Genomic DNA, 12,422 nt, shown 5'->3' with positions numbered 1-12,422 from the left:
ATTCTGGCTTGGAGATGACAGTCTGGGGATTATTTCTCTGTTCTCTGGGGAAGGAGACTCAATACCCTATGCCCCTGTGATCTGATGATCAAGGTGGGTCCCGGGGCCACGTGGAGCCTTGTTCTTATATAGTCATTCTTAGGTGTGGTGGACAAAGGCTGCCTGAAATAAGCCAGGACCCAGGGGCACCTGATATTGGGCAAGCTGAGAGCGTTTCTCTGGACTTGTCTTTGAATTGGTGATGGGCAAGGCCTGCCAGAGAGTACACCTTCGCTGGTTGTGCTTGTAGGCCTGAAAGGTAAGGGGTCACTGACGCTGTTGTCGTCATTATTAGGGCAGCGTGGACATTCTCAGGCTGACCCTCCAGAGTGAGCTGACAGGAGATGAGCTCCAGCACATAGCCCAGAAGGTATCGCGGTGTCTGCTGGGGCAAGGCCTCCTCTCAACCAGTTCTTTCTTGCTACTGACCCTTCACCCTAACGTTGTCTGGAGTCGCGTCCGTTGCTGCAAGCCTGGGAGCGTCTCCCTTCCGACACACCCAGCTAGCTCAGCTTCGTGCTTTGGGAAGTGGGAGACTCCCACTAAAATGAAAGCTAACCCAAGCTTGCTACTAACGTTCAGTGCCCTGTGTCCGGCTGCTCCGGGGGGGGGGGGGGGGGGGGGCTGCAAAGAGATCAGAGTCGGTCTCTGTGTGGGTCCGGGGCAGGAGGTCCTGCTTGCTGTTTGGTTTCCGAGTCACTTCTCTCTGTCTGTCTCTCTGGCAGGCGGGCAGGAAGACTTATGCCCTGGTGTCTGACCGCCCCTCTGGTCATTCTCTGGCTTCAGAACTGGTGGAGTCCCATGATGGACGCGAAGAGATCCTTAAGGTGAGCTTCCCCACCCTGCAGGTGCATGAAGGGAGCTGCCACACCGACTGGAGCCGTTAGGAAGAGGCTGGCTTCCGGTCATCTCCTACAGGGCTTTGGGCGGAGCCTGGCCCCAGGCACGGGCACGGGCGGTTTTCCTCCTTCTTAAAACATAACTTTAGAAGATGCTGGGGAGCTGACTCAGTGGTTAAGGGTGCTTACTGCTCTTTAGAGGACCTGACTTGGGTTCTCAGCGAACCCCGTGTCAAGTGGCGGAAAACTGCCTGTAACTCCAGCACCAGGGAATCTGGTGCCCTCTTCTGGCCTCCCCAGTCAACTGCACTCGTGTGCACAGTCTCCTGAAACGTTTACTTATATTCTTTTTTTTTTTTTTTTTTAAGATTTATTTATTCATTATGTATACAGCGTTCTGTCTGCATGTGTGTCTGCAGGCCAGAAGAGGGCGCCAGATCTCATTGCAGATGGTTGTGAGCCACCAAGTGGTTGCTGGGAATTGAACTCAGGACCTCTGGAAGAGCAGTAGGTGCTCTTAACCTCTGAGCCATCACTCCAGCCCTATTCTATTATTAATAAAAACTCGGAAGTTAAATATCAGGATAAAAACCTGATTGGTAGAGAAGCAGCGAAGAAGCGACTAGTGACTTCCTCTCTCTCCTTCCCTGATCCAAAAGGGCCCTCGAATCTTTCTAAGCCACTCCCTCCTACTTGCCATCTCTCTCTTTTTTCCCCCTTTATTGGCTTTTTAAAAACACTTTATTTTATATGCATTGATATGAAGGTGTCAAATTCTCTGGAACTGGAGTTAGACCATTGTGAGCTGCCACATGCGTGCTGGGAATTGAACCCTTGTCCTCTGGAAGAACAACCAGTGCTCTTAACCGCTGAGCCATCTCTCCAGCCCAAGTCCATTTTTGTTGTCCGTATATTCGCTGGAGCATGGTCAAATTCCTAATGTCCAAGGGAGGATGAGTCTTTCTCCGCTTGCATTTGCGCCAGAAGCCATGAGCTGAGGAGAGCAGAGCAGTGTCCATAGTGGTGACCATGTCCACAGGACCACCTGCATGTCAATCTTTGGGCCAGCAAGGGTTGGGGCCAGCCCTCCTCACTCACAGACATTAACATGGCTTCCCGTGGCAGCCCAGACCACAGCCATCACATGAGTATCCGTGGTGAACGTGGCACTTGGCCTTATCAGGACCACTGACCCACTCATGGCCCTCACTGAGCGGCTGCAGGGACTACAAGCTTCAATATGGTCTCTGGTGGTTACACATGCCACTCCATCAGTGTGGCTTGCTTGGGTGGCTTCCTGCTGCCCGTGGCTGCAGGACCTCTATTATTATTTTTAAAGAGGAATTCACTTTGTAGTTCAGACTAGTCTGGAACTCCTGCCTCAGCTTCTCAAGTGCTAGGATTACAAGTGTGTGTTACCACAGCCAGTTGCATATGGAATTTTGTTTATTCTTTTCTTTTTGGTTTTTTGAGACAGGGTTTCTCTGTGTAGCTTTGCACCTTTCCTGGATCTCACTCTGTAGACCAGGCTGGCCTCGAACTCACAGAGATCCACCTGCCTCTGCCTCCTGAGTGCTGGGATTAAAGGTGTGCGCCACTACTGCCTGGCTGTTTATTCTTTTATTTATTTGTTTGTGTGTACGTGTGTGTGTGCATGGGGTGGGGTACACGTACCTGTGTACTGAGCTCATGTGTAAAGGCCAGAAGAAGCCTTTGGGTGTCTTCTCTCGCTGTCTGCCTTTTCTGTTGAGGCAGGACCTCTCCCTAAACCTAAGGCCTTCTCCTTTCTCAGCTAGACTGGAAGCCCACAAGCCCGGAGATCTTCCTGTCTCTGCCACACTTGAAGCTGGGGTCACAGGCACTTGTGGGGAAGCCAGCTTGTTACTTTGGTGCTAGAATCTAAACTCTAGTCCTCATGATTGCAGAGAAGGGCTCCTAACCATTGAGCCGCCGTCTCCCAGCTCCTGTCAGTGAGGTTTCATCTTTGGATTGCTAATTGCTAGGCGGTAGGAAGACAACCAGTTTGGACATGGAGTGACGTCCTTCAGCCTCGCTGCTCTCTGTCTGTCCTTCTGTGTGGTTTCTTCGGCCGTTCTCTATGTGAGGATATGTCATCTTGTCATCTGCAAACAGGCCTTGTTTTACTTCCTCTTTCCAAACTGGATGCCTTTAATTACTTTACTTTCCTTGCTCGGAGTAATTGCATGCCTCTTGATGAAGGCAAAGCTACCCCATAATCTAGCAGGGTAACCATTGTAGACACCTTATTGTATATGCTCTTAGACATACATACATATGTACTTTTAAAAAAGAGAAAATGGCGGGTTGGGGAGTTAGCTCAGTGGTCGAGCGCTTGCAGGCCCTGGGTTCGATCCTCAGCTCAAAAAAGAAAAGAAAAAGAGAAAATGGAATTGTGTTAGTATCTCTGTTTCATCTTCGCCAACACTGAATGACACATTGTAACATCTTCCGTGTCTCTAAGTATCTGGCATTTTACTAGCTGCCTAATATTCCACTAAACACTATAATTTATTGAATTAATTATCCATCGTTGGACATTTGGTCTGTTTTCATTCTTTTGCAACCATGTCTAATAAATACTTGACTGAACATAGATGTCCCTGAAGTGTATGTATTCCACCAGTCAGAGCCGGTTCCTCTGCTGGAAAAGGCTCCTCCAGACCTCTTCCCGTGGGAACTGCATGATTGGCTCAGAGTGCATCCTTCCGGCCACTTTTCCATCAAGTCACGTGGTGTGGTTGAGTATGCCGGTGTGGGCATGTATTGTTTACCTGAATGTAGCATGGATCTTAAAAGGTCCTATTAATAAAAACAAATCCAGGGTTGGAGATTTAGGCCCTGGTCCGATCCTCAGCTCAAAAATAAATAGATAGATAGATAGATAGATAGATAGATAAAAATAAAAAATAAAAACAAATCCGGAGCCAGTTATTAGAGTGAATGCTAAAGATCAGAGAAACAGAGCCAGCCACAGCTAACCTCACCACACCAATTCCTCAGACTGGAAGCCTCTGTGTCCTCATCCGAATGGATCTCAGCTGAACTGCTGCTAAAAGCTTAACAGGCTCTAGTTCTCAGTCCTCATGCCTTATCTACTTTTCTGCTTTCTGCCATCATTTCCTGAGATTAAAGGCATGTGTCACCATGCCTGGCTATTTCCAGTATGGCCTTGAACTCACAGAGATCCAGATCCAGATGAATCTCTGCCTTCGGAATGCTAGGATTAAAGGTGTGTGTGTGTGTGTGTGTGTGTGTGTGTGTGTGTGTGTGTGTGTGTGTATGTGTGCGCGCGCCAACCATTTTCTGGCCTCTGTATCAAGTGGCTGTTCTGTTCTTAACAGTGCCGTCCTTATTGCAGGTGTACTTGAAAGGAAAGTCTGGAGACAAGAGGATCCATGAGAAGAACATCAACCAGCTGAAGAGTGAGGTCCAGTACATCCAGGAGGTGTGCACTCTTCCTCGGAGGGAACTCCTAGATTCCCAACCTCAAGTTTCTGGGGCTCCTTTTATGCGTTCTGGTAGTTCTTTCTTCTGTCCCTTTTATGTGCCTGAAGTGCTCCATGGCCTCCTATGTGTCAAACAGTATTTATTTATTTTTATTTGTTACTTGTTTTTTGAGACAGGATCTCTCTATGGAGCCCTGGTTGTCCTGGGACTCTACGCAGACCAATTCTTGCCTCTGTTTCCAAATAGCATTTTTGACCTTTTGGATCTAATCCACTAATCCACAGATGATCAGGAATCCTGCACCTGGCCAGCTCTATGGGCTGTTTGGTCTGTGTGGCCCACCGCCTTCCCCAGTGTTTGCCAGCCCCTGCCTGGCTTCTGCTTCTCCTTAGCACTTACCACTGATTCCACGCTCCACACCTTAGTTGTCTTTTGTGCCACGTGTCTTTTCAACTAGCATGTCAGCGCTGCCAAGGGAGGGGATTGATTTATCTTGTAGCTTGTCCAGGAGAGACTGGGGCTGTCACCCCACCCGAGTACAGTTCCTCCATCTGCAGCCACTGTGTAGCACAATGCCAGACTGAAAGTCGTGTGGGTTGGGGATGACCCAAAGGTCTGCTTTCTCTTCCCTGAGTCTGAAGTGTCTTGGCCCTCTTTTCACCAGGCCAGGAACTGCCTGCAGAAGCTCCGTGAGGACATCAGTAGCAAGCTTGACAGGAACCCAGGAGACCCTCTGCAGCGGCCGGAGATACAGGTACTTTGGGATGGGGCTGACTCTCAAGCCGTGGCCGAGGGAGAGCATAGAGGGGCTCCGGCTTCCTGAGAACTCACAGAAATAGGGTTCCCTACACACGTAGCCTTGGATGATCACCTGTGTGTCCAAACTTCTTGTAAGTTGATCTTGCCAAACTTGGGTGAACCTAAGTAGAAATGGAAGTCTTTTTAAATAAAGATTTATTGTTTGTGTGTTTATTTTATTTTATTGTTTTTGAGACAAGGCCTTTATGTAGCCCTAGCTATCCTAGAATTCACTCTGTAGACCAGGATGGCCTGGAACTTTCAGAGATCTACCTGCCTCTGCCTCCCAAGTGCTGGGTGGGATTAAAGGTGTTTGCTGCCACACCCAGCTTAGATTTATTATTTTATTTTTATGTGTATGAGTGTTTGCCTGTCTGTGCATATATGTACCATGCAATGTGCCCAGTGTCCCAGGAGGCCAAGAGTATCAGATCCTTTGAACTGAAGTTTTAGGTAGTTCTGAGCTGCCATGTGGGTGCTGAGAATCACGGCCAGGCCCTCTGCAAGAGCTGTAGTCAATCCAGTCCTTTGTCTGTGTATGCAGTTATCTCAGCCCTAGGCTGGGAAACTCCATGAGGTTAGAGGTTCACCATCCTGTCCCTGTGTCCTTAGCCTGACCTAGATGTAGGATACAGAGGCATCAGCAATGTAGGAGCAAACACTATATAAATCTTCTTTGGGAGGTGGTCTGGGATTCTGCTGCCCAGCTCTTTCAAAGTTCCAGGGCAGTAACGTCCTCAGAAGCAGAGCAAGCTCTTCTTGACTTCTCATTCAGGCTCCTGAGAGCTGAGTTCTGTCTCTGTTATTTGCCTTTTGGTTTGAGTCAGATGGTCTTTTTCCAGCAGCCCTCTCCCTGTTCTGAAGGGATAATGGCCTAGCAGCTGGTACCAGAAGAGTTCCTTCTTGTCTTGACTGGGTTGGGTTTCGTGTGCTGGATGTTTCCAAATTTACTTCTCATTGGCTGAAAACAGCACCATCGAGGCCTGATGTCACACCCGGCTGGTGGGAGGCATAGTCAGAGTCAGGCCACAAAGCCCAGGCCCCTTGTTGGCACCAATCATCAGTCACATGGTGAACGGTCTAGCTTTGGGTTAGACAGAATTGCTCTTCATTTCGCTTTGTCAAAACCTGTCAGGATCCCCACCGAAAGGAAAGCGCAGGATTCATGGCGAGCAGTGGCTTGTATTCCTGGGAGGGATGTGCCTCACTTAGCCTGAGGTCTGTTTCCTCCACCCCACGGGTTGTAGTTCCCTCTCCCTTCCCATGGCCATCTTGCCACCCTCTGCTCTCTGCTTTTTCGTGGAGATCTCTCCCTCTCTTGTTCCTTTCTTCTCTTCCTTCTCCAATTGTTCTTCTTCCTCCCTCTTCTTCCTTTCCACAAGAGATTAAAAAAATGTTTTTACATTTACTGTGCATATGAGCATGCCCATGTGGTAAGTGTGTGTATGCATGCACTCATGCTGTGACACACATGTGGCTGTCAGGACAACTTGCTGGAGTCAGTTCTCTCCTCTGCAAAGTGGGCTTGGGGATTGAACTCTGGCTGTCAGGTTTGGTGGCAAGTGCCTCTGAGCTATCTCACTGCTCTATAGGGCTTGGCATCTTAGACACGCCCTGCATCAAAATTGTTTGCGTGGTTGGTTAAATTGTTTCTAACTCCTGCTTTATTTTTCTTTACACAGGTGGTACTAGAAAAGCCAAATGGCTTTAGTCAGGGTCCCATGACTCTCTACAGCAGCCCACCCGAGGTAGGTAACAGGGGAGAGACCATGGTAAGCAGACCCTCAACCAGCGGGCAGCATCCCCTGCTCCCTGGCCATCCCACCTCATACTTACTTGGTATAAAAATCTAACAACAGAGAGGGGAAAGTAGAAATCCCCAAGCTCACGGCTTAGAGGTAGCCACCATTGGCGGACTGAAGTGGGTGGGCCCTCCTAGAGGACGCCTCTGCTTGGCTGCCCCTTGGACGAGCCTTATGAGCTTTAAAGGAGATGATGCCTGGGTCCCATCCTTGGACATGTAGAATAATCGTTGTTAAATGTTCATGAGTGTTTTGCCAGCATGTGTGTATGTGTACCCACGTGTGTGCCTGGTCCTTAGGGAGGGCAGAAGCGGCTGTTGGGTCCCCTGAACCTAATGTTACAGTTTTGAGCCATCATGTGAGTGCTGGGAACTGAACTTGGATCCTCTGGAAGAGATTTTTTTTTTGAGCTGAGGATCGAACCCAGGGCCTTGTGCTTGCTAGGCAAGCGCTCTACCACTGAGCTAAATCCTCAACCTGCAGGAAGATATCTTAACTGCTGAGCCATCTCTGTATTGCCAGCATCATAGTTTTTTTTTTTTTTTTTTAAGATTTATTTATTTCTTATGTAATAGTACAGAAGAGGGCGCCAGATCTTATTGCAGATGGTTGTGGGAATTGGACTCAGGACCTTTGGAAGAGCAGTTGGTGCTCTTAACCTCGGAGCCATCTCTCCAGCCCAGCATGATAGTTTTTTAAAGCTCTATTTAAGTGAGTCTAATATTTATTTAAAGTTGAGTACCATTATTTCCTATGCACAGACACTCATTTAAATACATGCCCAATGTGTACATACGTAAGTAAACATATGTACGTCTGTTTCTCAAATCCAGGACCATGTTAAGCACATTACTTCTTGCACACTTTCCCTCTGGCATGCTGTGCAAGCATTCTTACTCCTGAGGCGCTGCCGCAGCCCCCTGGTTTTTAGTTAAGGTTTTTTTGTTGTTGTTATTTTGTTTTTGTTTTTGTTTTGTTTTGTTTTGTTTTTGAGACAAGGTTTCTCTGTGTATCCCTGGCTGTATTAGAACTAGCTCTGGAGACCAGGCTGGCCTTAAACTCACAGAGGTCCTCCTTGCCTCTGCCTCCTGAGTGCTGGGATTAAAGGCGTGCGCCACCACCGCCCAGCTTTATTTAAGTCTTTCCATGTTAGTCCATGAGGCTTCATTCTCTTCTGTTGCTGTGCTTTAAAAAAAAAAGATACTTGTTACCTTGTGTCGTTAAAGAATAAGTTGTCTTAGAGTCTCTATTGCTGTGAAGGGACACTGTGACCACATAGCAACTGTTATAAGGAAAACAATTCATTGAGGTGGCTTGCTTACAGTTTCAGAGGTTCAGTCCAGCATCATCACGGCGTTCAGACAGACATGGTGCTGCCTACATCTTGATCAGAAGGCAGCAAGAAGTAGGCAGTGGACTGAGGCACTGGGCGTATATGAGACCTCAAAGCCCGCCCCCAAATGATACACTTCCTCCAACAAAGCCACACTTCCTAATAGTGCCCACTCCCTAAGAGCTTATGGGGGTCAATTACATTCAAACTACCACAATAAAACATACTAACTAGAAAATCTTGGAAATTCAGAAACAAAAGTAAAAAAAAAAATTTTAACAGTTGTAATTTCTGCATCAGTGGCAGCAGTAGCCTGTAAGCATCCTGAAGACGTTACCTTCCCTTAGGGATTGCCACTGAGGAGGAAAAGTCAGATTCTTGACTGCCCTGCAGATAATTCCAGGATGAGTCAGAGTGAAGCAAAGTTGGCAGTTTATTAGTAAAGATAAGGGACAGTACATGTTTCAGGTTTCAGTGTGGGCCTCAGAGGGTGAGCTAGAGGCTTAGGAAAATGAAGGCACCCAGGCTTCGCTGGAGAGGCTGTCAACTTAGGTGTCTTTACAGTGGCAGTTTGTGATATTGTGGCTTTCTAGATTACATTGCTCAAAGGACATAATTTACAACACAACTTGAGTAAAAATATATGAGCTGATTTCTAGTCTTTAAGAATTTCTTTTTGCAAATGAAATTGTCAAGTGGTTTAAAACATAGTTTTTTACATCGATTTATTTATTGTGTGTGTGCACTTGAGTGTGTGTGTACATGTACATGTGAATGCCCCCAAATGTGTGTGACGGTCAGAAGACAGCTTACGGGGGATGGTTCTCTTCTTCCCCCATGTGGGTTCCGGAATCAGGCTCCAGTCATGAGACTAGGTAGCACCCCTTTGTCCACTGAGCCATCTCATCACCCTGTAAGGTGATTTATGAGGTATGTCGTCCGGGTGTTTGGGACGAGAGAGGAGTGATGATATGGTCATGTTTACAACATTTTGGCCCGAAATAAGCTCAGTTCATTTGTTATTTTTAGTTTCCTTGCTTAACTCTCTCTTAGGAAACTGAGCAGTGTGTCGTGGCTTTTCAGGGCTCTTCACAGTTTTGTCTCCCAGCCAGATTCCAGAATGCAGGTTTCTTTCTCTTCCCATGACCCCTCACTTTTCCTGTCTCTCTGTCCAGTCTCATCTCCGTGGGAAAAGAGTTATACTTGGGTGAAGTTCCCTCTGCCTTTTTGTCCACGCAAATGCTTAGTTACCATTTTCTTTTTGAGATTGCACCACACACTACATTTCTTTGTTTGCCTCCAGTTTCTTTGGTGGGTGCCTTTTGTTTGTTTTGTTTTTAAGGGCTTCTGTCTGTTAGGTGCTGAGGATTGGACCTGGGTCTCTTCAACAATAACATTCTCTACCACTAAAGTGCACACCCAGCCCCAAGGACAGTTCTTTGGGTTGGGTTTTTTGGCCTTCACGTATAGAGTTGAATCACATCTGTCCATTAGTCACAGCATATCATGGGTCCAGCAAAGGCCTGTCACTGATTGTACTGTTTTTCCTTCTTTTCCCACTAACTGTAAAATACTTAATATATGACTTTAAATAAAACCACTGTAAAGTAATTTCAGTTTATATGAACTTAAATCTTTTAAATCATTTTGCTCAAAATAAGTTTTTGGAGTCTATTTGTGTTACTGTATGAAAGTCTGGTGTGTTGAGCCATGAATGACGGCACATGCCTGCAGCTCGGGACATGGGAGGTTGAGGCAGGAGGATCGATGTCAGCTCGAAGCCTAGTTTGTTACTTGTTCCTCTCACAAGTAGATTTATAACTGCCCTTTAATGTTGTTTTATATTGTAGTACATGATAAAATCTCTCTAGTCCTGGGACTTAAACGCTAAGCACATGTTAAGCAATCAGTCTGCTACAGAGCTGAACCTCTGACATTCTAATTAATTAAAAAAATCTCCATGTCATTAGAAGGGTCTTATGAGAAGACAGTTGCAATAAATGTGTCAGAATATATCCCAGTGTTTGCACTTGGCCTGGGTGCTTGAATGAGGCTAGAGAGGAATTGACAGTGTGACTCCATTAATGTCAAAATTTCAAGTGTGACTCTCCATCTACATGGTGCAGCTTGGATTGTTTTTCCATGGAGCACCGTGGTTGGCAAATAAGTTATTGTTAATAAATTATAGTGACACCTGGCAGTGTCTGACTATATTCTTATAAGCTCCAAGCCCCACCAGATAATTGCCTTCCCAACTTTGGAGACAGCCCGCCAGGCAAGGCGTGGTGAGGAGTCTTCCCATTTTACACATTTAGAAATGGAGCCCACGGAGCTAGGAGCAGTGCAAAGGCTGGGAATGTCTCTGTGCTGGGGGAAGGGCTTGCTGCTTCCCACTTTGCAAGCCTGGGAGTGTGTGTCAGAAGCTCAGGAGTAAAGGCAGTGTTTCATGCCTTTGCAGCAGAAGTGAAAGCGAGACCCTGCATGTCTGCTCAGCCTTACCTCCAGCCCACGGTTGGGTGTGTCTGGGAGGGACAGCTAGCATTCACCTAGTGAGACGCCCTTTTCTCCCTCACATCAGATCCATGTGCCTTTTTCTGTTTTTGCTCTAAACCTGTCTATCCAGCCACCAGCCCTTTTCATACTGATCTTTGTGAGTCGTGAAAACAGCAAAAGATGTGCCTTTGGGCTTCGGGACTGCCCTCCATGTGATGGGAGCCTAGTCCAAAAGGGAGCAAAGTCATTGTTCTCGGAGAGCTCTACTCTGAACCTGGGACTGGTAATTCACACCTTAATCCTAGCCGAGGAAGGCCAAGGCCGGATTGCTACAAATCTGAGGTCAGACTGGAACTATATATAGTGAGTTCCAGATCCACCTGGGCTACAGAATGAGATCTTATGTCAAAATAACAACAATAAAGCTTTCTGATCTGGAGGAAGGCAGAGCATGCCCGTAAAGACAGCACACACTGCCCCCCCAAGAAGTCATTCCACTGAGCCAGTGAGATGATCAGGTAACACTACCTGTGGCCAAGTTTGCGTTTGTCCTGAAGTCTCTGAGACCCACAGAATGGAAGGAGGGAACCACCTCCAACAGGTGGTCTTCCGACCTCCATATGTGTGCAGTGGCACACACACCACCACCCTGACACACAAAATAAATGTAACAAATTTAAGTGTTTTAAAAGAAACCATTCCCTTGGTGTGTTTAAAAGTTACTATGTTCTAAATCGTTGAGCGATTTGAGACTGGCCAAGTCCCTTAGGGATTAAGGGGGAATGTTTTTGTGTACCCTGCGTGATGTGATGCTAATTCTTTTGTGAGGGTGGTCCCCGCAGGGGTGCAAATCCGGGTGTTGGGCAGGGAGGCAGCCTTCTCTTACCAGGTCCCAGATGTGGCAATTTTCCTTTCCGTCCTCTGCTCCTCTTCTAGGCTGACAGCTACATGGGTGAAGATGTTGAGAGCTTGAAGCAGACGGTGCAGGAATTGCTCGCCAAGCTGCAGGAGGCTGAGCGGAGACACCAGTCAGACCGTGTGGCTTTTGAGGTAAGATCTGGGATCTGGAGAGAAGGCCCTAAGGACTGGCTCCGGGGTGAAGTGCCAGTGGCTTTCTCAGCGTGGACTTCGTGTTGTCTGGGTGGGCAGTAGCCAACAAGAAATGCAATGCTTTGAAGCCTTGCACACCTCCTGTCTGCCTCTGCTTTCCCTGATGTTAAAGTGTTTGCTGTCCAATTCTGGCTGCACTTCAAAGGTCAGGTCTTGTCTTTTCCCTCCCTGCAGGCCTGAGGACTGAGGGCTGAGGAGGGCTGAGGGCTGAGGAGGGCTGAGGGCTGAGCCTCCCTTGGGCGTCTTAGGCAATGCTCTACCTTTGGGCTACATGGCTAGCCCCTGAAGGTTGGGTCTTGATTCTCTGCTCTGCTAAAGCTGAGTAGTAGTCCTGGTCTGGGACCACAGATAATTCATAAGTCATTGCTGTGTACCATAATAAGAATCAGAGTCTGAGGCTCCTTGTAGGCAGGGACTGTTACTGTCACGTTCACAGAACCCAAGTGCCTGGTAGATATAATACATGGCAAAAGGTAGGTCTTTCATAAATGTAGACAGAGTCAGTGAATAAATGTGTGTTGTCAAATAACTATGCTGGTG

The 12,422-nt window shown here is 47.3% G+C and overlaps 1 protein-coding gene across 2 annotated transcripts in view; it reads left to right on the top strand.

Moving 5' to 3' along the window:
* Positions 1-12,422, top strand: part of Tuft1 (tuftelin 1) — a 40,958-nt gene that overhangs the window by 17,007 nt on the left and 11,529 nt on the right. Inside the window, exons 2-7 of one of the 2 annotated variants that reach the window (XM_036190628.1) lie at positions 335-409; positions 765-866; positions 4,258-4,344; positions 5,011-5,100; positions 6,827-6,892; positions 11,709-11,822. In XM_036190628.1, the coding sequence (XP_036046521.1) occupies positions 335-409; positions 765-866; positions 4,258-4,344; positions 5,011-5,100; positions 6,827-6,892; positions 11,709-11,822 (534 nt within the window). The remainder of the gene's footprint in view (positions 1-334; positions 410-764; positions 867-4,257; positions 4,345-5,010; positions 5,101-6,826; positions 6,893-11,708; positions 11,823-12,422) is intronic. The other variant, XM_036190629.1, reaches the window with a different exon arrangement.

The sequence above is a fragment of the Onychomys torridus genome, chromosome 6 (assembly GCF_903995425.1).
Source record: "Onychomys torridus chromosome 6, mOncTor1.1, whole genome shotgun sequence".
Classification (NCBI taxonomy): domain Eukaryota; kingdom Metazoa; phylum Chordata; class Mammalia; order Rodentia; family Cricetidae; genus Onychomys; species Onychomys torridus.
This window is presented reverse-complemented; position numbering and strand designations above follow the sequence as displayed.